The sequence below is a fragment of the Felis catus genome, chromosome C1 (assembly GCF_018350175.1).
Source record: "Felis catus isolate Fca126 chromosome C1, F.catus_Fca126_mat1.0, whole genome shotgun sequence".
Classification (NCBI taxonomy): domain Eukaryota; kingdom Metazoa; phylum Chordata; class Mammalia; order Carnivora; family Felidae; genus Felis; species Felis catus.
The window spans coordinates 18,412,245-18,439,466 of record NC_058375.1 but is presented as its reverse complement, the minus strand read 5'-3'; the positions used below and the strand labels follow the sequence as shown (position 1 = coordinate 18,439,466).

General features: G+C 45.5%; 1 protein-coding gene across 1 annotated transcript in view; it reads right to left on the bottom strand.

The window, feature by feature from the left end:
• CLIC4 (chloride intracellular channel 4) overlaps window positions 1–14,452 on the bottom strand; it is a 66,607-nt gene extending 52,155 nt beyond the window's left edge. The window contains exon 1 of the mRNA XM_023258315.2: window positions 14,203–14,452. Within this exon, the coding sequence (XP_023114083.1) occupies window positions 14,203–14,274 (72 nt within the window). The 5' untranslated portion in view covers window positions 14,275–14,452. The remainder of the gene's footprint in view (window positions 1–14,202) is intronic.
• Between the last annotated feature and the right edge of the window lie 12,770 nt (window positions 14,453–27,222).

Sequence of the window (27,222 nt, the reverse complement as noted above, 5' to 3'; positions counted from 1 at the left end):
TTTGGTGTACTCCAAAATATTTATAATGAAATACACCATAAAGGTGCATGCATCGTTCTTCTCTCCAGAAGCACAGCACATTCCTAAGTGCCTGAATGCGTCCGCACGCTTGCCAAGAGCTCTGAGGAGGAGCACAGAAGCTGAAAACAGTTATTGTCAGTAAGAATGTCTTGGGGGGCTTTTAAGAGTCTTTATTTGTGAACAACGTGTGCTCTGGCCAGAAACAGATTTATTCCTTCGTTCTGCTCTACAATATCTACCACCAACCAATCAGAAGAGTCTTAATACCACTTGACCACACAGGGATCTGACTTCATGGTTAAAAACCGAATAAACCCAAGAAAATACTATGTAAGACAGACGCTTCTTACAAAAAGACGAAAGAGTCTAGCCTCACAGTAAAAATACATGTGAAAAAGACTTAAGGTTAAAATCACCGAAGAGAAGAGAAGAGAAGAGAAGAGAAGAGAAGAGAAGAGAAGAGAAGAGAAGAGAAGAGAATTGGGAATAGGAAAATGGCAACAGGGTCAAGGAACTAAAGAAACGAACATATTTACAACCTCCCTCAAAAAAGATATAAGCAACTATTCTTTCTACAGAAAGCAGAATGTGTGTGTGTGTGTGTGTGTGTGTGTGTGTGTGTGTGTGTGTGTGTGTGTGTTTTAAAGAAAGATTCCTTATAAATGGTCTGGTTTTTCTTTAAGGGACAAAAGAAGACAGACCACAGGATTAATCAGTTTCATAGCCTTTTAAGTGAGCCAAAAAAAAAAAAAAAGCGAAACCAAATGAAACAAACAAAAAACCCCAAATCCAAAAGCACTGGCTGATCTCATTAGCTTTGCTTAAGAAACTTTATAGATGTGACTTCACTCCTGGATTACACTTCTATATTTAGTTTATACCTAATATGGATAAAGTCCCGAACTAACAGTCATTTCCTCTCTCCACAAAAAGAAACTTCCTTGCTTTTTTTTCTATTAACAATGCAAAGATTACTGTAGGCTCCTCTAACGGGAGAGGAGGTTAAAAAAAAAAAAGAAGAACACAAAGAAAAATATTAACAACTTGGTATGTTACTTCTGTTAAACTCAGACTGCTTGGACACATCTAAATTGTAAAGCAATCCTAAAATCAAATGTGTGATGTTCCAGTCAAGTTCCTTAACAAGTTTATGAATAAACCCTTTACAGAACTTTACAATACTAATTAACCAGGCCCCCAAAATGCACAGAGGTGAGGTAATGGAAATTTTAGTTTCCTTTCAAATTTAACCAAGAGAACTGAAAGAAACCAAACTCATTTAACGAACCATCTAGACTTGCTGGTTGTCAGTATGTTTTAGAAATACCCTTAAACATTCTCAGAATGTTTTATTTTTTTATTTTTCAGGGTGACTGAATACAGCAAAGAGTGAAAACAAAACTACGTTAGGTAAACATTCAAGTTTCAAATAAAGAAAAAATATAAACACAAAAGCTCTTAGTGGTTAAGAGTCAGGCTCTGGATAACAAAGACCTCCGAACAAATATTTACTAGCCCTGCAGCCACACACAAGCAATGGCCTCTCTAAGCTTCGTGTGTAAAATAGTATTGATAGTACCTATTTCAGAGTTTATAGGAGGATTAAATTCGCTAACATGTAAAGGGCGTGGCACACCGTGCCTGGACCAGAGTAAATATACACTGCTCTCTAATATCTTATGCCTCTTATTCTGACTTTAACAGAAAAACAAAAACTTACTGCTCATTTTCATGTATCAGTGTACTCTTATACAGGAATAAATTAAGTGGTTTCAAGGAGCTTAAAACACTATCATAAAATGAAGGGTTTTAAAATCAGTTTACGATCCTTACATCACCTATTAATTACAGCCATGCTAAAGTTTTATCATCATCCCATTGTGGTCTAAAGTGGAATTAAAAAACAGCAACAATAATAATCTTAGGGTCTAGAAATAAACTAAGAATTAGGAGACTTCAACTCTCTCTACTCTTACCCCCTTAAAAATTACTAAGCATAAAACCTGTCCATCTACACTAGCTCAATTTCTTCTGCTACAAATTAAATAGAACCTAATCTCTCCTAAACATGTCTGTATCTCCCATAAAGAAAGCATTAGATAATGGGGCACCTGGGTGGCTCAGTCAGTTAAGCGTCTGACTTTGGCTCAGGTCATGATCTCGTGGTTTGTGGGATCGAGCCCCAGGTCAGGCTCTGTGCTGACAGTGCAGAGCCTGCTTGAGAGTCTTCACTCTCCCTCTGCCTCCCGCCCTCATGCTTGCTCTTTCTCTCTTCCTCTCTCTCTCAAAAATAAGTAAACATTAAAAAAAAAGAAAGAAAGCATTAGATAAATGTCAGTTAATGTATGACCAGTTCAACTTTGTAAGTGAAAATGTAGTAGCACAAGGCACTATGATACCAAATCCATAATTCACAGAACCACTAGACAGATTCAATAAGCCACAGATTATTCCTCCACTTCTTTTATGCTCTCACAAAAAATGGAAGGAAGGAAGGAAGGGAGGAAGGGAGGGAGGGAGGGAGGGAGGGAGGGAGGGAGGAAGACACTCCTACTAATAATAACCTCTTAAAACTTTAGCTACTAGTCCAGAAACAGCTGCAGAGGCAGAGTCTAAGATGGCCGAGTCCAATCTGAATGTCCTTTAGTTATCTAGAAAGTGTCAACAGGATCATGGTTCACTTAATTCAGGAATAAATTTGAGACTAATCTTGAATTTTTTTTTCTAATTATATCTGCTCTTCTGATAAAGAATGGAAAGTTCTCCACCTATTTATTTGTAGTAGCAGCCTGGCAGATGCTTCTCTTAGCAACATCCTGGAGATTGAAACCACATGTGTTGAACAAATAAACCAACCATGAGCCAGTAGAGTCTTAACTCAGCATGCCAAAGGCCCATGTAATAATAATAAGCAAATAATGCTTACTATATGCCAGACCTTAAGTGTTTTCCTTGTATTAATTCTTGTAATCTTTACAAAAGCCCAAGAAGTAGATGCCATTACCCTAGCAGAGACACTAAGGCAGCTAGCGAAAGGCAGAACCAATATCGACACAGTCCACATGAGTTCCAGAGACGATGCTCTTAACCACTATGCGACGACAACATAAAGATCCAGTCTTCCAATCGACAACTCAATTGCCTACTTGCAATATTTATTCTAACCATCTTCAACTCTGAAATAGACTATTTAGTGCCACATAGAAAATACAAATGATACTTCAAGTCGATAATCATCCCCTGGCTCTGACTCTGGGCTCTCAAATCTCAAATATTACCAAGGATAGAAAGAACATTTACAAGCAACACCAAAGGCAGCACTATAATCTAGCACAGGGGTCCCTGCTCAGTCATCGAGACAGTGATGGCGACTCTTCAGCCCCCTGGCTGTCAAGCCACATATTCAGGGCCAGGACGCAGTCACGGACTCTCCCCTCGCTCTTTTTTATTGTACGAGGGGAAAAAAGTAAATCTGTTCACTTCAACCTAAAGTAAGAGTCATTCTGAGGCACTAAATCAAAACAGTCATAATGCACTGAGCCCAGTGATTTGCATCACAGTCTATTTCTCTGGCTTCTTGTTTGAAAATTTCTGTGAATTTCATAAGCATTTGCTTTTCCCCAATCACCTATTTTATATCTTCTTTTCCCACCAGCCTCCTCTGGAATCAACCCTGAGCATGGGGGTTGGAGGGGGGGGAGCTTCTGTATACTCCTTCAGCAAACATTTTATTGAGTCAACACAAGTAAGGCAGTTAGCCCAGTGCCTGGCACATAGAAAGCACCCATACATGTTTATATTATTTCAATTAAATATGAAATAATCTTCTACATATTTATTCTACCTCATGCATTTGGGAAATGCAACCCAAAAATAAGTCAGTGGTAATAAGCACATCTATTCTAAATATACACAAAACAGACCTTCCTCACTGAAAAAGGCCTCCCAGTCGGTGAATCAGGAGACTCTCATGGGAACTATTTTCCCCTCCAGTATGATGATGTAGTGTTCTTTCCAACATTATGGCCCTTTCAGCTCATAATTTTTAGAAATGCCTCCCCTTAAAATGTCTCCTCTTCTGACTACCAACCTGTTCCTTCCGCATAGCCAGGTCTCGCGTTAGAGCTGGCATTACACATGGGCTCTGCTGGTACTTTTCTTTTCTCTCTTCTACCCACTCTGCTATGGCTTTCCCACCAGGACTCCACCAAGGCTGCTGCTGTGTTGCCAACGACTTCCAGGCAATAAATCAAACAGACATTCATCTCACTGGACACAAATGGTCACTCCCTCCTTCTTAAAAGCCTCTCCTGGCTTCTTTGGTACCCCACTCTTGTAGCTTTCCTCTCCCCACGCTGCCTTACTGCAACTCCTCCCTGTTCTCCTTTATCAGCTTCTCTATTACACAACCCCTAAGTGTTGAGAGTTTCTTAGAACTTGGTCCTGGGCATTTTTCCCTACTGCTCCTCATTCACGCAGTGAATGGTCTCACACTTTAAATACTATATAAGCAGCTATATGTAACAAGTCCCAACTTTCTCTACCCTGCCTAGACCTTTTTTTTTTTTTTTTTTTTAAGTTTGAGAGAGAGGGCACGCATGAGTAGGGGAGGGGCAGAGAGAGGGAGAAAGAGAATCTCAAGCAGGCTCTGCATTGTCAGCACAGAACCCAACACAGGACTCGAACCCATGAACTGTGAGATCATGACCTGAGTCAAAATCAAGAGTAGGATGCCTAACCAACTGAACCACCCAGGCACTACCACCCCCAGACCTCTTTCTGGTTGTGGTTGTTTGCTTTAACATTTTATTTATTTTTAAGAGGGAGAGAGAGAGAGCGAGCGAGAGCGGAGGAGGGGCAGACAGAGGGAGACACAGAGTCCAAAGCAGGCTCCAGGCTCTGAGCTGTCAGCACAGAGCCTGACACGGGGCTCGAACCCACGAACCAAGAGATCATGATCTGAGCCAAAGTCACACGCTCAACCAACTGAGCCGCCCAGGCGCCCCTAGACCTTTTTCAGAACATGAGATCTGTATATCCAACTTTCTACTAGACATATCCACTTGACATCTCTGTCATCCCAGACTCCAGAAGGCAAAACATGAACACTGTCTGCTCCTCCTCCTCCAATAAAAAGCACCGCTCTCAACCAGTGAATCTGATTAGAAACTCACATACAACTCCTTTGCTAGCTTCCTATTGACTCCACCTCCAAAATGTAACTCAAATCCACTCTCTTCTCCCATCACCACCCTAATCCAAGCCATCATCATCTGTCTCGACTACAATGACCTCCAAATAGGTCGCCTTGTTCCTACTCTCGCCGCTCCGCATTTCATTTTCCAGAGTGGGGAGACTACTCATATCAAAATGTACATCAAACTGTGGCACTCCGTTGCTTAAAATGTTTTGAGAACTGCTCTTTTTACTAAGGATAAAAGTCACATGACCTACAAAGACCTCCATGATGTGGCCCATCTCCATCTCACTCTGCACCTCAATTCCGTTCCCTCTACTCCAGTCACACTCTCAATTTGTTGAGTATTTCCAGCCTTTACATGCATCAATTCTTCCAGCCTGGAATCCTATTCCCCTCATTCTTCTCTTAATTACTATTCGTCCTACATGTCATTTCTCAGAGAAGGCCCCACTCAGCTTCCATCTAAATTAGATTTCCTGGCATTTCTTCTCAAGAAATGCCCTATTCTTGTCTTTAATGTAATTATATGCTGTCTCTGTTTGTGTATTTCTTTAACATAAGCTTCTCCCACTAGACAAAAGATTACAGGAGGTCTTAAAATTTATCATGTCAAAAAACACACTCCTGATCTTCGCCCGGTCAGAACTAGCTCTCCGCAGCCTTCCCCGTCTCAATCAGTGGCAACTTCGTCATTCTGTAATTTCTTCAGAACAAAAATCTCCTAATCAGACTACTTCTCACCTTAGCCCAAGCCACCAATCTCCTGCCTGAATTGCTAAATAGCTAATTGGACTCTCTGCTTCTGACCATGCCTCCTTCTAGGCTATTCTCCACAAGGCTAGCCAAAGGTCCTGTTAAATCAAAAACAGCACCCCCTACTATTCTGTACTCCGTACCCTACTTGAGTTTTCTTTCCAGCACTTATCACTAGTGGACATAATTTATGGTCTGCCTCCCCCAACTGAATATGAAAGCCATGAAATTCCTTGATGTAGCCAAGGCCCCACAACAACGACCTCACTATCTGTTACGCTGACTGAATGAAAAAGTGACTGAATGAAAAAGTAACAATTTATTCCTCTGGGCAGGCAGAAATTGGAGGTGGGGTAGGGGCTGGAGAAGCCAAAGATATTTCAAATGAAGGAAACACCAGCACAAGTCTTGCGTGGAGACACAGAAGTACAGGGCATATTCAGGATGAGTCTAGCTAGAATTTGGGGTAAATTTACAGCTGCTGTGGGAGATAAGACTGGAAACCCAGTTGGGTCATGATCTGAAAGGCTCTGCCTGCCAGACCGAGGAGCTGTATCTAATTCAATAAACAACTAGAGAAAGTAGGCTCCACTTAACGTTTGAGGCAAGAAGTATCAGTTTCATTTTAGATAGATAAAAATTACAGAATATTAACACATAACTAAGTTACTGAGGGAAAAGATTCAAGTTTCTTTAAACAGCTAATAATATACCATACTTAGTAGGTTCCAGAGTTCTAAGTACCTTTCATCTGTCAGCACACAACATAAACATGTCACTCGTGTCTAAGTCAGTTAGTTACCAAATAAATCATTTCTTAAGGTCTTAATTCAACTGCACTTTAAAAAGCACAAGCCAAAAAGTCGCTATACTGTATATGAAAATGCCATCATCAACCATGGCTTATTTACTCACCGTCTAACTCTCCATCAGGGGATACTGGGAGCTCCTTAAAGACCAGAAACCTGCTCTCACGCCTTTATGTCTCCAGCACTGACTACGGAGAATGTATTCAACTAACGTTTGCTTTTATTAATATCTCTATATTGTGCTGGACCATTTCCAGGCAAAGATTCTATCTTATATCCTCTAGCTGTACAATGGGTACCTACTACAAGATTAAAGAGGAAAATTAATACTAAAATATAATTTGGATTTTCAGAACAGATTTCTCCTAAAGAGCACAAAGGGGCAGGCTACCTTCAAGCCATTTAATCAGTATCTTTTCTATGAGCAATTCTAGGTATTGGCAAATTTCACAACAAAAAGGGCTTGCTTACTTGTAGCAGAAATCAGAGGAAATGCTCTTTTAGGTCATTAGGAAGATAAATCCAGATACAATCTGAGTTTCTTTGGAAAAAAAAACTAAAAAAAAAGTATATTTCCTTTAAATCAACTCACAACTCAATACATGTTACATACCGTTTTTCATTCATCCAAGTATTCTGCTGTCATGAAGAACATTAAAATGCTCTCATCAATAATTCTTGCAAGTTTATGGAAAAGACTATGATATATAACAAAATAGAAACAGCAGCCATTTCCAGAAGGAAGGGTTTTATTTGGTAACTTTTTTAGTAATTTTATTTATTTAGTAATTTTATGTGTGTTTTCCTGTGTTTTCTAGGTTGTCTACAGTAAACACATATGGTTTGTATAATTGGGGAAAAAACACATTTTTTTTTTTTTTTTAATTTGAGAGAGTGCTGCAAGCAGGAGAGGGACAGAGGGAGAGAGAGAATCTTAAGCATGAGATCGACATGGGGCTCGATCTCATGATCCAGGGATCATGACCTGAACCAAAATCAAGAGTTGGGTGCTCAAATGGACTGAGCCACCTAGATGCCCCGGAAAAAAACACATATTTTTCAAAGAGCGCATTACGTATAAAACGAATATACTAGGAAGCAGAAAGGAAATGGCATTACTTTCCAAATTTCGGGTCAATATTTAAACTGAAGCAGACAAAAGTTAGATACTACTTATGCTAAGTGATTAAAAAACAGGATTTGCAACCAAGGGTACTGCCAAAAACTACAAAATGTAAATAAAGCTTGTGTTACTGATGGCTAGCCACAGTTTTTACACGACTTAGTGAAGGATCAACAGCCCTAAACACTTTCAAGCCAAAATTCTGGATCCCCGAGTTAACTAAAACATGCTGTGCATTAGAACCGCACACTCTTCCTCAGCGTGTGTCTTTGAACACTTTTCAATTCTGTCTTGGGCACCTGTATGTCTGAGGCTAAAATTTCATTTCTAAAGTCCGAACACCTTCCTTTTCTCTGTCAGTCCACTGTCACGGACACCCCACCACGCTGCCAGCTTCCTTGGGAGCGCGACAGCCTCCTTCAGTTCGTGTTCAGTTTTTAAAGAACTTTCCCTCTTGTCACCTACCACCAGGTCTCCACCCCCAAAATAAAGGAACCGGTTCTCAGCAGAGGAAAACGGGTGGCAGAACTCACATACCCTTAAAAGTTCTTAATTACTTCAGCTTTCACCTAATTACTTGCTGTTCTATTCTCCAACGTTTGCTCAGATTCTTTCTTCTCTCACTCATACAAATAAATAGCTATGTGGCACGGTGCAAATTATTGCAGATGATTGACATGTTTATAACTCTATCATGAGAGCTAAATCCTTTTCGTAAGGATGAGTTATCGCACATGTAAAGCTGGAATGATTTGATCACAAAAAGAGAAGCGGGGGGAGAAACCTGTTATACCCCTTACTTAGGGCCACAATGTATTTCAACTTCAAGAAAAGCAAAAACAAACAAACAAAAAATCTAGGAGACAAAATATATGCATGATGAACTCAGTTCGGTATCTGGCCGTGGTTTTAACATTGTTACTTCTTCAAAACATTAACCATTAAAGTTTAAAATACTCCTAGCCCACCTTTGGCACAACTTTCAAATACTGTCTTGCTTATCTATGTTAAGTTGTTATTTTCATAAATTTAAACGAATACAGTCTCCTGGTTTTAAATAAAGGTGGGGGGGGGGGGAACCACAAACCAAACAAGGCTAATTGATATTCCTTATACCAATACTCAGTACTGAGCACTGAGGGATAAAAGCCAAGTCTCAATAGACAAGAGGATTAAAAGTTCCAAGAGAATTCACAAACCGATGCCCTGAATTAAATTTAGATTCCTGTTAATTCATACTTGGATGGTTTGTAATCATGACCTTGGTGTTATTTTCCTTGAGAAACTCCCTTTCCATTCTCTACCAGAGCCTCTGAAATGAGCAAACTCATCTTAACTTACCCCTAACTTGATCAAAATCTTAATTAAGGCTTTAATCACACTTCCCATCCTGCCTCGCACATTTCCCTTTTATGGACTCACTAATTCCCTATCCAGGAGACACCTGACATGAGGATCCACAACACTAATGAAACAGGAAGTGGGAAAGTCTTGCTCACCATCCTTTTACTGGCTTCCAGGCATCTCTGTAAGCATCCTTTCAAACCAACCAACTTTCAGTGACAGCCAGGTCCTCCCCACTGCCTCCTTCCCATCATGATTCATACTACGTACAGCTTCTCACGTGTCCAGTCCCCTGCCTCAGCAGTCTCCTGTCTCTTCCCCATTTGGGGCCCCATTCTCTCAGAATTTTACAGTTAACCAGAATCGTGACCTTGGCCTTTGCCGAGAGCAGCACTGTTCAGTCTTCAGGAACAGGTCACACAACATGTAAAAAGAATACAGTTCTCATTCATTTCTATCTCCTGAATTTTCCCCTCTGGAAACCTCAAAGGAATGGCAAACCAGTTAGATCCAAGGTGACACCGTCTTAATGTTGAATTTGTTTTTGTTCAATTATCAGAACAAAGTTCTCCGCATCACTTCTTACAGAAAACATATTTGATGTGCGTTTAAAAAGGAGGTTGAAGACTGCCTTTGATACAAAATATAAAGAACTCACTCTATACTGGCAAAACAGTTGACAGTTTGCCCGTCTGTATACTCAACTACACCCTCCCAAATGCCACTGAGAAGTTGGTGAATAGACAGCAATCCAAAAAATAGGGAAGTGTTGGAAAAATAAACAAGGCTGGAGAAATTTTATGAGCAAAAACCTAGAGTAGGTTTCAATAGTCTATCCTTGGGGTGGGTGCCTGGGTGGCTCGGCTCAGTCGATTAAGTGTCTCTTAATTTTGGCTCAGGTCATGATCTCATGGCTCATGAGATCAACCGCGCTGACAGTGCGGAGCCTGCTTGGGATTCTCTCTCTCCCTCTGTGTCTGCCCCTCTCCCACTCGTGCTCTCTCAAAATAAATAAGTAAACATTATTAGGAAGGCAGCTCAGACTACCCTAATTAATACACAGAGATTAGCAGTTAATCCCCTCAGCAACCCTATAAAATTGTTGTTATTATTACCCTGATATTAGAGGTCAGGAAACTGAGGCACTGAGAACTTAAGAAACTTGCCTGATACATTACGAGAAGCCAGATTCAAGCCAAGCAGTCTGGCTCCAGGGTCCACACACACTGGAGACCCTGCCAAATAGCTCAAAAGAAACAGTTATTCCTGTGTGTTATGCCACCCTGCACCAGATTAATTTTTTACAACCACCACCCCAATCCCAGCAGTTCAGCGACCATTGCCAACAGTGACTGTCCCAGTTCAAAATCGTACACCAAGTTTAAATTCCAGCCCACAAAACTAAACTCTACAAAGGGACTCCTTCTGCGCTGAGATCAGAACTACCATCACAGCAAACCAAAGCCACCAGTGGGGACTGGGGAGACAGCAGGGCCAACAGGAGTTGGGCTTATACAAGCCAAAGAAAAAAAACAAAAACCCAGTCTCTTTTCAATTTCTCTCATTGCGTGATTCAATAATTAAGATTTTTACTTAATACAGAAATCTCGGTTCCCAAATTCTGAACATGGCCAGGAAGAAATACTGGTGGAAAACACGGAAGACACAAGAAAAGACTAGAAGTACTACCAACTGGAGGGGGAAGAAAAGTGAATAAAACCACATAGGGTTTTGGAGGCAAAGGACCAAGGTTTGAGACTCAAGACTATGAGGATTTAAGGAAGTAGTTCCCAATTCCAAAGCACGTCAACACGTATACAAACAGCAAAGTGCTAAGAAAAAAAGGAAACAATCTCATTTCAAACATTCAAACCGTCTTATGTTCCAGGCACTTAGAAAAATAAATAGACAGACCTTATCTTAAAAAGAAACTTAAGCTCTATCTAGTACGGGAGATCTGCATATAAATACACACATACAAAATGACACCCAACTAGCATTTATTTTCTGCATATCAGATACTGTTCTAAGCTTATTACATGCTCCATATATCAACTAATTTATTCCTATGAGCTTGGTCTATTAATATCCTAACTGCACAGATGAGGCACAGAGAGTTTTAAGTAATGTGTCCTGAGACACACAATTAGTAAGTGAACAAATTGGATTAGAAATTTTCATTATATTCAAAGTATAAGGGACCTTATGCCTTTGCTAAAGGGTCTGAACTTCTTCCTGTTGATTAGTGGTTCCCAACTGGTGTTGGTACATCAAAATATACATGCACCAGGCCCCTCTTGGTGGGGGAAGAAGGCCCTCCCACAGTTGGGAGGATGTCTTATCCTCTGCGTGTTGGGGTCAACAAACCCAAATGGAGAACTGCTTTTATACAGGTGATGAGGAGCCTCTAGGCTCAGGGGCAGACAACTCCAAAAACAGAAAGAAAATGTAGCTGTGAGTCCAGTCACACTAGCTGGGAAGGTCCTGGCCTATTTCTCTTAAATTTAAATCTACCTGAAAGGGTAAGCTCAATATCCTTTCCACTCATGTGCCTGAAGTGTAGATAACAGTTTTTGGCTACACACTCGGATACCTCCTGGCAGAATAATTAACGCTGTTTCACATACCATGCTGAACAACCCTGGCCTCTGCCCCCTCACTGCTTTCAAAATAACTATACTTACAAGGGTATCTTCCCCCATTTGCATTCCCCATATATAGGTTTCAAGAAGAAATCAAGAGAACCGTTTCCCAAAAAAGAAGAAAAAGAAGACTCTTTACCACCATTTACCCGGCCCTTTTTTTCCCCTTTGAAACAACTATCCTGGTTGATATCGGTACACCGCTTTGCCTACGCGGAATCACAGGGCAGCAGAAAACGGCTCACCTCTTGCTTCACAAATGAAGGAAGTAAACAACTTCCAGTTGGGAAAACAACTGCCCAGTGAGCGCAGAACTATGACTTGAACCCTGGGTCTCTGCCACCAAGTCCTGGGAGACAGGCTGACAATGAGTGGTAAGCTGGACTCTTGTAGGTGGATCACAACCTTTTTTATTTTAATAGTTATGCATAGAAGAAATATAATCACCACACCTCACCCACCATTTCAGATGTTACTGCAAGTTTTATTTAGTGAACAAGAATACACGTCCAACACAAACACGGACAACCGGGAAGCAGTAAGGAAGTAACTCCAGTTCCAGAAACAAAGTGACATGCCCCTCTCCTAACTGAAGGGTTAAATTAATAGCAGGCAGAGCACGAAGCCTTGATCTCTTCCACTCTAATTCATACACTTCATTTCTTTTTTCTTGTCTTGTTGTATTGGCTAGGACCTACAGTATAAAGCTACAAAGAAACCATCACTGATAGTATCCTTATCTGATTCTAAATTTAATGCTACTTCTAAAGTTTCAAGGTTAAGTATCATGGGGTTTTTTAGAACTTAACAGATACACTGTTTTTGGAGTGGATGGGAATTCCTTCCTATTCCTAGCTCAGGAAAACTTTTTGAACACTGAACTGATCTGCGACCCACCCTTCTCCCTTCTCCCCAGTCCATGCTGCCTTCCACCCTCTTACTTTGTCTTATGTCAGGTTCCTTCCAACATCCTCAGTGCTTCAAAGTTCTAGATCTGCCCCCCAAACGAACAGAATATTTGAGGATATTCTGGGGGTTCTATACCGGTCCGCTGTTTCAGTTCCCCAAACCAAAATGCTTCTAAACCCTGTCACTGAAAGAAAATCCTAAAACACACACTGTTCTGATCATTTTTCCCTCCCATCTCTCAAACACACTCTTCGAAGTGTCCCCTTCTTTAAAATAAAAACTCGAGGGAACAAAAAAAAGGAACAAGATTCTTCTAGATTCCTATTAACTTTCCAATTCACAGCCTGGCTCTGAAGAAGTCTGCTTAAGTAAGTGACTAAGAGAATCTCAAGGATTTTGAAGTTTTGAGGGAGGCAGCTGGAGCCAGATGTTCCTAACTTCTACTCTCTCTCCTTTGCTAAAATGAAAAATAGTAAAAGAAAAGACGAAAGAGACAGGGGTAGTATTTGTAAGCAAGTAAGGTGGTGGTAGGATATAAACACTGAAAAGACCAGAGGGGAACACCAACCCTTTAAAGCCCAAGCAAGTTATAAACTCTCTCCCTCATCAGTTTTTCTTTCAAAACAAAAGAGCACAATCTTTCCCGAGGCAGCAGCACCGAGCCGAGCGGCCAAAATGTTGCATCATACAAACCACTCCGAGTTTGAGCAACAAGAAACCCAGATGGTGGTAAAACACCTAAGACAGGAAAACCCAAGTTGGGAATCTCGGTCTTTCCCGGAAGCCCAGGAATGTCTGCCTTTTTTTTTTTTTTTTTTTTTTTTTTTTTTTTTAAGACCGCATCGAAAATTAAAGTTACAGTTTCAAGCCAGCGGGAAGCGAAATGCTCTTTGAGAAAGCGTTCCAAGAAGTTGGGTCCATCACCTCCCGACTGGGAGGCGGCGGCCCCGGCCCGGGTTGGGGGGACCTGGAAGCGAGGGTGGGGTGGGGTCGGGCCGGCGCCAGGGCGGGAGCGGGGCTGGGGGCCGACGGGGCCCACCCCCGCCCGGGGCCCGGAGCGCAGCCGCTCTTCCCACCCGGACGCGGGACGACGGTCTGGCGTCGGCCGGAGCCGGCGCAGCTGGAGGCGGTGACCGCCGCCCCGCGTGCGGGCTGCCGGGGGTCCCGGTCCCGCCCCGGCTCCCCCGACCGGCCTGGGCGGCGGGAAGGCGCGGGTGGGCCCGAGACAATGGGCTGGGGGCGCGGGAGCAGCCTCTGTGGGCCCGGGAGGCGGGCGCCGCGCGGGGGCGCAGCGGGGGCTCCGCGGCCGGGGAGCGCCCGGTGCGCAGGGACGCCGCCCCCCGCGGTCGGGCGGACGGGCGCCGGGGGCTCGGCGCGGCGGGACGGCGGGCGAGCGCTCACCTTGACGAAGAGCTCGATGACGGGCTCTTTGTCCTCCTCCTTCAGCCCGTTCAGCGGCATCGACAACGCCATGGCCGGCTCGACTGCGCTCAGCGGACGGCGGCGGCGGCTGCTCCTGCTCCCGGGTGACTCCGACTGAGGGTTCCCGCCGCGCTGCGCTGCGCCTCCCTGGACAGTCCCGGCGTCGAGCTCGCCTCAGCCGCTGATGCCCAGCACCGCCCCACGCCCCGCGAGCGACTCGGAGGCGGCCCCAGCCCGAGCCGCTTCAAGCCGCGGGGCGGGGCCGGGGGCGGGGCCAAGGCCCGGCGCCTCCGGACTCGGGAGGAAAAGAGCGGCTGGAGCTGGGGGGCGTGGCCTGGGGCTGGGGCGGTAAGGCAGCTCAGGCTCGGCGGGTAGGTGGGCGGGACTCCGAGCCCCGCCTCCCGAGGGGGCGGGAGGGAAATTCCCCCGGGGGTCGGAGCCTGACACCGCCTCCCGCCGCAGCGCGGGCGCGTCCTCGCAGCTGCCGCTGGCGCTCGGCCAGGTGACCTCATGCCTTCGGCTGGCCTGGGGAGGCGAGGAGGCGCCTCCCTCTCTGTCCCGCGCTGCAGCCCACTCGACTCACAGCCCTTTCCCCCTTTCCCGCAGCGGCCACCTCCCCAAGTCCTTCTGTTAGGCGGAGCTGCCTTCCGGAGGGACAACTTTTCGGAAAGTTTAGAAACACCTTTTTTTTTTTTTTTTCCTCCTCCGACTTCTTCCTTTTTCCTTTGACTCTCCTGTCACTTCTATCTCGGGAGCCAGCATATTGACAAATATTTATGAGGCCCTCGTGTGTTCCAGGCCCCCGGTGGTGAACAGTACGGACAGGATCCCTCTCCTAGAATCTACAGTCTGGAACTGCAACCCCAGTGCCTGAAGGCTAGTAAGGATTCCCAAGCCATTGTCTGTGTTCCTCCTGCCTGGACTGATTTTTCACCCCCGTTCACCTGGAGTGCATCAGAATCACCTGGATGCTACACTTGGCCCTGCTTTACCCATCCAATTCTCCTTCTCCGGGGAAGGGAGAAATTCACATTTTAACAAGCATCAGGACAATTTTGATGTAGGTGGTCCTCAAACTGGAAACACTGTCCTGGGTTTTAAGCCCCTGGAGACAGAAACTGTGATACTTCTTCTTTTTTTTTTTTTTTTTTTTTTTTTTTTTTTGGAGAGAGAGCACGAGCAGGGGAGGGGTAGAGAGAGAGGGAGACACAGAATCCGAAACAGACTCCAGGCTCCGAGCTGTCAGCACAGAACCCAACACAGGGCTCGAAATCACAAACCGTGAGATCATGACCTGAGCTGAAGTCAGACGCTTAACCAACTGAGCCACCCAGGCGCCCCTGTGATACTTTGAGCCAGGCAGAAGGTATGCACCCAGTCCAGGTTTCCTACTGTTGAACACTTGGGGAAAATGTCACCCCCTCTGGAAAGAGTTACTTGTTCCCTCTTCTGGCTTTAGGTAATGCTTGACTCACAACTACTTCTCACTTACCAGGTTAAGTTGAATGATGAAGGCCAGACGTGGGAGGTTTGTCTCTCTACACCCTTAGCGTATTAACACACATTGGTGTTGGAACATATTGAATGTATGCATGAAAATATAGTGAAACCTGCAGCTTCTTCCTCTCCCAGCCCGTAGCAAGTTGCTCAAGTGTTCTTGTAGGGACTCTGTTAAAGAGACAGTGTACCCCAGAGGTTAGGAGCAGTGCTCTAGAGTCAGAGCCTCAGTTTCACTATGGCGCAGTGGGGCCCTGTTACCAGTCTTTGCCTTTCCATGTGTGCTGCTCAGTCAGTGGTGGCTGTTATCAGAGCCTTGGGCCTTATACTGTCCCTGTTCCCCCCTGCGGGCAAGGATGGCGTCATATTCAACTCCAACTCCCTCCGTGACCAGCTCGTTTGTTGGAAAGGACTAAATGCTAGGAAGCTGCCCCCGAGATAGGGACTTGAACCTAAAACAAACTGGAGTGCCTGTGTGGACTCTGAACTGAACCCAGTGTTAGTTTTTCACAAAATTATGAACTGAACCAAAGTTCCCTTCCCGCCGCCCCCCTCCACCCTGCCGGAACAGCAACCAAAAGGGACCTCCAGTTCAAAGCAGTTCCAAGTCTAAAAGGATCAAATGGCACTTCAAAGAAGGCCCCAAACTGTCCCTGGGGCCAAGGAACAGTTCAAGACATCCTATTTTCTAAGGCGTGCCTGAGGGTTTGTCGAATTCAGTTTGAATCAGCGAACATTCCCTGTGGTGTCTGTTGCAAGTCACATGCTGGCATCCTAGCACCAGGATACAAGGAGATGGGGAAGGCCGGGAAGCAGGAGAAGACCAGGGCTCTTTAGACTTCCTTGACTACACTCAGCTCTTACCTGAAAGGAAACCATTCTCCTCCTTGGGACGCTGAGGCAGCGACAGTCTCTAAGACCCAGACCCTGAGCCTGTGCTTAGAAACCCGGTCATAGTCACTCCTCCCCCGGCCCCCCGCCCCATTTCCACCCCATAGGCTCACAGGGATGGGTAGAGAGGGGGTGAGTAGGGATGTTTCTGCAGGGAGGCTCCCTGAGCACATTGTATTCAAGTCTCGTTTGCCAACTGTGAAATGTATGCATATTTTGCATTCTGTACTCATGTTTGTTTTGGTAGCACACACACAAACCTTAAAGACGGGTGGAGATGGGCTCTGTTTCCCACCTCTCCCCACACCCTTCTGACCTCATCTTAACTGCTCTCCCCTTTGCTCTCTACCCCAGCCACACCCACCTCCTTGCTATCCCTTGAACGAGCCAAACGCACTCTTGCCTCAGGTCCTTTGCACTTGTTAGTCTACCTCTGTGGGACATTCTTCCCCCAGAATTCCCGCAACTCCCACTCCCTGGCCTCCTTCAGGCCTTTGATCACCTGTCACCCGCTCAGAGATCTCCCCAAGTACCATCCTGTTTGCCAGTGCAAGCTGTTCCATTCTATCTCACCCTACCCCCTGCCATTTCTCTCCGTAACACTTACCACCCTCGGTCATATGTTTCACTCACTTATTCGCATATTGTCTGGCTCCCCCAACTAGACCGTAAACTCCATGAGAGCGGGGATTTTTGCTCCATGTTGTTTATGGCTATATTTCCAGCTCGTAGAACTGCTCATGGTACGCAATAAAAACTTACGGGATGAGTGAGTGTGCCCTGTTGATCTACAGTTTCCTGTACCCCTGGCTTGCCCTTTGCAGGGTCCTGCGTGTGCCCAGCCTGAAAAGCCAGGTGGTCTGTGTTTGTTACGATTGCCACTTGACGAGGAGTCAGGTTTTCCAAAGGACCAGATGGTGCCTCCAGAAAACTTCCCCGAATGACTTCCTCTTCCCTCCTCCCACTCTTGATTATGTGGCGTTATTGACTGACGGCCTCAACCCCCTTTCTGTAACTTTCTAGACAGTAGACGGGGGTGCTATGCATGCGGACTCTGGGGCCAGACTGTCCGCTTTCCAGTCTTGCCTTGTAGTTGACTAGCTCAGCATAACTTATTTAATCTCTCTGCGCTTCAGTTTCTCATCTGTAAAATGGACCTAAAAATCAACTTGGGTAAGTTACTCAAGTACCTTCCCTCGTCACTACAGCAGACAATATAAGAGAACCTAACTCCTAGAGTCACTGTGAGGATTAGGTGAGACAACATTGGTGCAAAGTATTTAGTTAAGAAGCATTTAGGGGCCCCTGGGTGGCTCAATCAGTTAAGCATCTTACTCCGGCTCAGGTCATGATCTCGCGGTCCGTGAGTTCGAGCCCCGCGTCAGGCTCTGTGCCGATAGCTCAGAGCCTGGAGCCTGTTTCAGATTCTGTGTCTCCCTCTCTCTCTGACCCTCCCCCATTCATGTTGTCTCTCCCTGTCTCAAAAATAAATAAACGTTAAAAAAAATTAAAAAAAAAAAGAAGCATTTAAGAAATGTTAGCGATTGGGGTACCTGGGTGGCTCAGTCGGGTAAACATCTGACTCTGGGTTTCGGCTCAGTTCATAATCTCTGGTTCGTGAGATCGAGCCCCAGGTCGCTTGGGATTCTCTCTCTCCTTCTCTGTCTCTCTCTCTCTCTCTCAAAAATAAATAAGCGAAATGAGGATAATTACAATACCTACCTCATAAGGTTGTTATGGAGATTATACAGGTTAATAAATGTAAAGCACTTGACACAGTGCCTGGCGAATAGTAAGTGCTCAGTAAACACTAGTGGTTATGAATGCTCTGCTCTGCTTCCCTCAGTGCCTGGCATATGATGTAGGATAATAATCATCAGACTAAGTGAAAGAATCGATCACATAAATTTCAAACATTGCTTTTTAACTTCCCACCTAAGTTCATATTGTTCTTTCTCTCACTGCACGTATAATAAATAGGTGTTCAATTATTCTTCGGTGATGTCAATCAACGCAGCTATGGAGAATCCCAAGGCAGCTTTGAATTTCAGCTATGTCCCCATAATGTGAATTAGGTCCTATACAATCTCGCTAATTGCACTTAGCCATAATTCTGGCTAACGTTTAACCTGAATGCTGTGTCTATAGGAGCAGCAACCTGTCCAGCCTCTCTATAGATCCGGGTTCACCTGGAGGCATCAAAGTCACTCCACAAACACAGGAGCTGGACACAGCCTTTCCAGGCCTTTCCAGGCTCTAAGGATAGAGCTCCAGTGTGTGGGTCCAAGGACGGACATGTTCATCCTGGCCACAAGCCCCAGTAGATGGACCTTCATTAGGAAAAGGACCATCCAGGTACCATTGGAAACCAGGGTACCGTGGAGAAAACTGAAGTTCAGAGAAGTTAAGCAGTTTGCCTAGGGTCACACAGCCAATGAGTGGCAAAGCCAATAATCAGACCCAGACCTCTTTATCCATGTTGCCCATACCCTGGCCAACCATCTGCTCATAATGCTGGTCTTCAGGTTCTTAAGGGTGTTTAAAAAAGATAGTACATAGGGGGCGCCTGGCTGGCTTGGTCGGTGGAGCATGTGACTCTTGATCTTGGGGTTGTGAGTTTGAGCCCCCGTGTTGGATGTAGAGATTACTTAAAAAAAGAAAATCAAATCCAAGGGAAGAAAAGATGGTACATAAAGTTTTTAGCATGGTGTAGACATTCAAAAACTATCATCTTCGGGGCGCCTGGGTGGCGCAGTCGGTTAAGCGTCCGACTTCAGCCAGGTCACGATCTCGCGGTCCGGGAGTTCGAGCCCCGCGTCGGGCTCTGGGCTGATGGCTCAGAGCCTGGAGCCTGTTTCCGATTCTGTGTCTCCCTCTCTCTCTGCCCCTCCCCCGTTCGTGCTCTGTCTCTCTCTGTCCCAAAAAAAATAAATAAAAACGTTGAAAAAAAAATTAAAAAAAAAATAATAAAAAAAAAACAAAACAAAAACAAAAACTATCATCTTCTGCTGCTTCTGCACAAACCCCTCCTCAACTCAATTTCTCCTTTGCCTCATGGTCCTGAGGTCAAAAGGTGTTGCATAACAGGTCTTGGCTCAAATTCCAACTCTGCCACTTACCAGTTTAGGCAAACAGTTCCACCTTATTGAGCCTCAGTTTCTTCTTCTGCCAAGGGTCGGAGGCTTATGTTGAGTCAGGGAAGGAAGGGAAAGTTTACACAGATGTGAGAGACCATTATTCATATTGAAAAGAATTCACTAACATGCTCACAGGATCTACTGGGTTGGCTGCCTTCAACATTACTTCCAGAGAAAAACAGCCTAGAGGAGCACGAGTGGGGGGAGGGGCAGAGAGAGAGGGAGACACAGTATCCCAAGCAGGCTCCAGGCTCCGAGCTGTCAGCACAGAGCCTGATGCGGGGCCGAACCCACAAACCCACAAACCGTGAGATCATGACCTGAGCCGAAGTCGGAAGCTCAACCTACAGAGCCACCCAGGAGCCCCAAAAATTTCTTTTAGAAAGAAATAAATAGTTGAAAGAGCATTCTGAGTGCAATTAAGCCTAAACTTGCGGACAGTTGCCTTTCCATTTCTGCAGTAGGGACCTCGAGCAGGGCGCGCCCTTTCACAGTCTAGGTTTCCAGCCCGGCCACAGTTCAGTGGGAGAACTCACGTCTCCTTGCTTCACATCTCTTTTCCACTGTCTGCATCCAGCTCCCTCCCTGCAAGGACTGATCTTGAGGGTGGTGATCTAGCCTCTGATCCTGGCCCCAGCACTCTCTCTCTCTCTCTCTCTCTCTCTCTCTCTCTCCCCACACACACACACAGTATTAAAACCATTTGGGTGCAATGCACATCTGCTTCCCTGGGAACAGAAACCCTACCCTCAGCCCCTTCCTGCCCTGCTGGCCTGGAGACTGTCTCGTCTTGGGAAAGTTACAGGTTTCATTTTGTCACTTGGAAGCCACAGCAGCCAGGAAGGGAACCCGAGTTGACTTGGAGCCAGGGCCTTAATTGGATTGGATCCCTGTGGAGGCCATTAGCCTCTTGCTGCAGCTTGGCAGGGAGGAAATATTTCCTCCCTCACCCCAGTCCCCACTTGCACACGTCCCAGCCAAGATCTTCAGTGGCCTACCACCCAAATAAGGTCCTGTATTAAGTTTCCAATTATTATGATCCTCCTTTCCATTCGAGCAGCTTTTTACTGTTTCCAGGCACTAGCAACCGCCGTGTTAGGAGGAGTCTCCTTTGATCTCTTCGTTCAGTTATGCCATATATTTTTATTGAGGGCCTACTATGTGTCAGGCACCTGCTCCAGGCCCATGTCAGACAGCATCTTGGCTTTCCCGAAGATTACATTTTATTTGCGAAGACAGAGAATAAGCCAAGACCCAGGACAATTTGCCTATGTCAGGAGGTAATAAGAGCTACCATGAAGAACAAAGCAGAGTAAGGGGATGGGGAGGGGTGCTGGGGGCAGGGAGGAACAGCCTCTCTGATAAAATGGCGTCTGAGTAAAGACCTGAAGGAGGTAGGACAATATCTGGGCAAACAGTGCTCTAGGCAGACAGAACAGCAAGCACAAAGGCACTGAGGCAGGAATCTCCTCAGAGTGTTGGAGAAATGGTAAAGAGGCAGCTAAGAAATCCCATGTCTGGACAGTTTGGTGACTTGTTTGCTGACCAATTCAGTGGCTTTTACCCACTCCTCTGCCTAGTGAACACTAAAGACGAGCAGAGGGTTTAGAAAAATTTCTTTAGCTGGGTAACAGAAATCATCCAGGATGATAAATAACCCCCCCCACACACACACATGATACATACATATATATGCATATATATATATATATATACACACACATTCCACCCAAATGGATGGTTTGTGTGTGTGTGTGTGTGTGTGTGTGTGTGTGTAAAAGTACTCCTCATTAGAAGAGAGAAGTAGCATTTTTTAGCTGAGTACTATGCTTGTAACACTGCACATTGGGCTTTCAATAGGAGGAAACCGTGACTCGGAGAAGACATGTGACTTGCTTAAGCCCACACAGCCAGGGGTTTGAATGCAGGTCAGGTTATATGCCTGTCTCCCCTGTAGCCCGTGAGCATGGTGAGGGCCCATCCATGTCTGTCCTCTTTACCCCGGCACAAAGCACAGGGCCTGGCCCGGGAGTCGATGCTGACAAAAGTGCTGATTATGTGGTTGATGATCTCTATCTTCAAAGCCTGTTCTGATTCTAATATACCACTTGGCTTCCCCATTAAAATGTGATCCATCTAATCATTGAACTATTCTGCAGCTGTTAAAACGATTGTTTGCTTAGGGCAGCTGGGTGGCTCAGTCAGTTAAGCGCAGGACGCTTGGTTTCAGCTCAAGGTCACGATCTCGTGGTTCATGAGTTCGAGCCCCACGTCAGGCTCCGTGCTGGCAACGTGGAGCCTGCTTGGGATTCTCTCTCTCCCTCTCCCTCTGTCCCTCTCCTGCTCACACACTCCATCTCTCTCAAAATAAATAAACTTTTTTTTTATTTTTTTTTTAACGTTTATTTATTTTTGAGACAGAGAGAGACAGAGCATGAACGGGGGAGGGGCAGAGAGAGAGGGAGACATAGAATCGGAAGCAGGCTCCAGGCTCTGAGCCATCAGCCCAGAGCCCGATGCGGGGCTCGAACCCACGGACCGCGTGATCGTGACCTGAGCTGAAGTCGGACACCCAACCGACTGAGCCACCCAGGCGCCCCACAAAATAAATAAACTTTAAAAAATGATTGTTTGTTTAAATAAGACATAGTTCATCCATAGAATGGAATAATACACAGTCATTAAAATGATGTTGAGGGTTGCTGAGAATAGATCCACGGACAGGGTCTGGCCACCAGGGTGATGGCATTCTATCTATACCTCTGGCCTCCGCTCAGTGCCACTGGCTACTCTCTTAGCCCATACCCCACTCCTACTTCACCCTGGCTCCAATTTCCTAGTCAACCCTAACACAGCAGCCCGGAGGCTCAGAAATGATAATAGTGATCATCACCATCGTCATCATCGCTATTATTATTAGATAGGACACTATTTGGGGAGGTTTACTGGATACTCAATATGCGCCTGATTGAGTGGGTTACAAATACAATCTCATTTAATTCCTACAACCTCATTTAAGACCTGCCATACCTACGACACGAGTGGAGTATTCTTTTTTATTTAAGATGTTACTTTTAAGTCATCTCTACACCCACCGTGGGGCTCGAACTCACCACCCCGAGACCAAGAGTCACGTGCCCTGCCAACTGAGCCAGCCTGGTGCCCCTGAGTTTGAGTATTATTAGTGCTCCCCATTTTGCTGAGGACAAACTGAGGCTTAGAGAGATTAAATCACTTGCCCAAATCAATCAATCAATGAATCAATTTGAACCCAAGGTTCTTCTGACTCTAGATGGTGCTTTGCTGCACCGTCCATCGGGCAGTACTCTGTGTTCAGCAGTCTTCCCCTAAACGCCTGCTCTGCCCTTTGCCCTTTGCCTCAAGAATATGGCTGTGATCTTCAACATAGACAAACAGCTCTGACCACAGAGGGTCTCCACCCAGAGCTTTGTGGCCCTGAGTCAGATGAGCAGCTCATTCCCTACTGTCTGAAGGTGCAGAGGATGCCAAGCGGTTGCCCCGGGAGAATCCCAGGCCTGGGTAGCCTACTCCCCGGCTGTTTCCTTGCTACATAAGAGCAAACGTCGACAGTCCTCTCCAGCCATACATTTGGACTTGAATAAGGACGTCTCTTGTCCATCCTTGGGCATTCACAGTTCATTTATTTGGTACTTTGAGGCCCGAACAATCAGTCCCTTAGATCACAGCTAGGTAGCAGAGGGGGCGTTAAACTATTTGAAATTCAAGCAGTCAGCTGTATTTTTTTCAAAGCTGAGAAGTGTCCTTCACGCTTCCCCAGTGCTGAGCCGTGCTCGTGCTCGTGCTCAGTGCCGGCAGCCGGAGGAGCCCTGCAAAAGGGGAAAAGGAGAGGCAGCAGGCTGATGTTTCCGCAGCTGCATCCCACACCCTGGGGGGGGGGCCACCTTCCTCGCTTGCTGGAGGCTTGGTGATACCTGCCGGCACACAGAGCTAATGTAATGTCCACGTCTGGACACCCAGGGGACGGTCCCCAACAGAAGGACAACAGCCTTGCCTGCGCTGACCACAGACACGGCCAGGGACCTGAGGGATGAGCCCAATACTATTTTCTTCTCCCATTTGGTTTACCTCTTAGTTTTCAGGTGAGATTCTGGAACGAATCCTTTCTTCCCCTGCCATTCTCTTCAGTTGCTGGATACACCCCACCAGGGCAAGGACCAGAACCCCTGGATTCACCCAGCGGGGCTCCCACAGGAGTGGGCATGTCCAAATCCCACAGAATGCTGATATAGGCCCCATCCCAGTCCCTCAACAGGGGAGGGCGACAAGAACAAGGAAGGTGAAAGGGGGCCGGGCGCCTCATCCTGCTGATCAGAAATAAACACTACAAGAATCAGCAGGAACAGGATATTTACATGACCTTAAAGTGTCCCTACAGATTGCTTATTGCTTGCAAGGAGGAAAATTGTAACTTCTACGGTGGAGAAACACCAGACCACCTCTTAACTGTTGCTCAAATTGAGCACCACTCTCTCCAGGCAGACAGACATGGGCGGAAGGGGTGGGGGGGGGGGGCGGGGAAGTGATGCATATGGTATCAGTTTTGCAAACATTCCAGCTGAGAATGCAAAACCTGAATCTAGACAAGAGGAGACATCAGACATACCCAAATCGAGCAACATTCTATAAAATAACTGGTCTGTATTCTTCCGAATACCAGCGTCGTGAAAGGCAAGGCAAGGCGGCTTGCTGTTCCTGACTCAAGGAGATTAGAAAGACACGTCAGGCAACTAAATGCAATGCGTGAACTTGGCCAGATCTCGTACTGGAGGGAAAAGAAGACCGTAAAGAACATTCCTGGGTCAACTGACAGCATCGGAATACCGAGAGTAGATTAAAGTATTATGTCAATGTTACATTTTCTGGATTTCATAGCTGTACTGTGGTTGGGTAAGAGGATATTTTTGTTCTTTAGAAGTACATAGTGGGGCGCCTGGGGGGCTCAGTTGGTTAACTCTCTGGGTCTTGGTTTTGGCTCAGGTCATGATCTCGCGGTTCGCGGGTTCGAGCCCCACGTCAGGCTCCACACAGACAGTGCCAAGCCTGCTTGCAATTCTCTCTCTCTGCTCCTTCCCCATTCGTGCTCTCTCTCTCTCTCTCTCTCTCCCTCTCAAAATAAATAAACCTAAAAAAAATCGCATACTGAAGCGTTAAAGGGGAAAGGGGCATCAATGTCTGCAATCTGCTCTCAAATGGTTCAGAAACCATAATGTGTATTCCATAATTATATGTATCTATCTATATGTCTATATATCTACCCATCTATCTGTCTCTATTTACCTATCATCAAAAGAGAGAGACAGAGGGAGAGAGAATAAACATGGCAAAATGTAAAAAAAAAAAAAAAAAGGTGAATCTAGGTAAAGGGTATTTAAGAGCTCTTTGTATTATTCTTGCAACTTTTCTGTTAGTTTGAAATTATTTTATTTTTTTTGTTTTTATTTTTTTAACGTTTATTTATTTTTGAGACAGAGAGAGACAGAGCATGAACGGGGGAGGGTCAGAGAGAAAGAGGGAGACACAGAATCCGAAACAGGATCCAGGCTCTGAGCGGTCAGCACAGAACCCGACGCGGGGCTCGAACTCACGACCGTGAGATCGTGAACTGAGCTGAAGTCAGATGCTTAACCGACTGAGCCACCCAGGCGCCCCTGAAATTATTTTAAATTAAAATAAACATCATAGGAGTCCAGAGGGGGGAAAAGTTGGATCCCCGATTGAAATCCAGGGAGTTCTTCCCCCTCCTCTTTGAGTAACAGAACATTCTATGACTTCTCTCTTTGAAGGACTTTTTGTGGGTTCATTGGTTCCTCTTTTGCTAAGAGCCAGGAAAACACTCTAGCCCTCTTAAAGACTTTTTTCTTTTTTTTTTTTTGTCTTAAGTTTATTTACTTATTTTGAGAGAGATAGAGAGAGGCAGAAGGAGAGAGAGAGAGAGAGAGAGAGAGAGAGAGAGAGAGAGAGAGAGAAAGAATTCCAAGCAGGCTCCGCATGGTCAGCTCAGAACCTGACAGCTTGAACCCACGAACCATGAGATCACAGCCTGAGCCGAAACTAAGAACCAGATGCTTAACCAATTGAGTCACCCAGATGCCCCTAGCCCTCTTAGATCATTACCACTGGGACCACCAAGTCTGGCCATAAGGGCTGGGCTTCCCAAGTGGGCCAGGTGAGAAGCATGGGGAGCACAGGCACACCCCCCTGTCATTCCAAAGTGAAAAGGCAGAGATTCTGAGCCTCTGGGACCCATGTGGAAAGTAAGGAGAAAGAAAAGGCTACACATGATTCCTCCACATGATGACAGAAGCCTAGCACCCCACCTCCCTTTGTCTCCAGTGGGGCTGAGAATCAGCCGAACGAGAAACCACCTTTTTTTTTTTAATTTTTTAATGTTTTTTACTTCTTTTTGAGACAGAGAGAGACAGAGCGTGAGCAGTTACTTCTTTTTGAGACAGAGAGAGACAGAGCGTGAGCAGGGGAGGGGCAAAGAGAGAGGGAGACACAGAATCCAAAGCAGGCTCCAGGCTCTGAGCTGCCAGCACAGAGCCCGACACGGGGCTCGAACTCACGGACTATGAGATCATGACCTGAGCTGAAGTCGGATGCTTAACCGACTGAGCCACCCAGGCACCCCCCAGATGCAAGGATGTTTAACACAGATATAAACTGAGCACCTGCTATGTGCCGGACATTGCTCTAGGCCTCATGAATGCCATAAAAATAGAACAGAAGCTCTCACAGAACTTCCATTCCAGTGGGGAGTCAGGTTCTATTAGGAAGAGACAAATAGATACATAACGTGTCAGGAGGTCATGTGCTGTGATGAAAAAGTAAGTTAAGGGGATGGAAAGTTTACCCATCTGTGAAATGGGGTATCTACAGGTATCTCACTCACACCCTCATCACAAGGATTAAGTGAAGTCATGTATAGAAAATGCTTAGGGGCTCCTGGGTGGCTCAGTCAGTTAGGCATCTGACTTCAGCTCAGGTCATGATCTCACAGTCGGTGAGTTCGAGCCCCGCATCAGGCTGTGTGCTGACAGTTCAGGGCCTGGAGTCTGCTTCGGATTCTGTGTCTCCCTTTCTCTCTCTGTTCCTCTCCTGCTCATGACCTCTTTCTCTCAAAAATAAATAAGTATTAAAAAAAAAAAAGTGCTCAGTGTTTAAGACAGAGCGTTAAATACTTTACATGCTTTGTAAATGCTCAAGAAGTGTGTATTTGTTTGAATGGATCATTTCGTTTATTTAACAAGAATCTCTTGAGAAGTTTTTAACGTGTACCAGGCCCTGAGTGGGTATCAGGGTGATATAGCCCACCTGCGGCATTCAAGCTCAAAACCGTCTAGAGGGGGAGACAGATAAACAGGCGATTCCGAATATCACGTGATGAGAACCAAGCCTTATCGAGTGCTTACCCTGTACCAGGCACTATTTT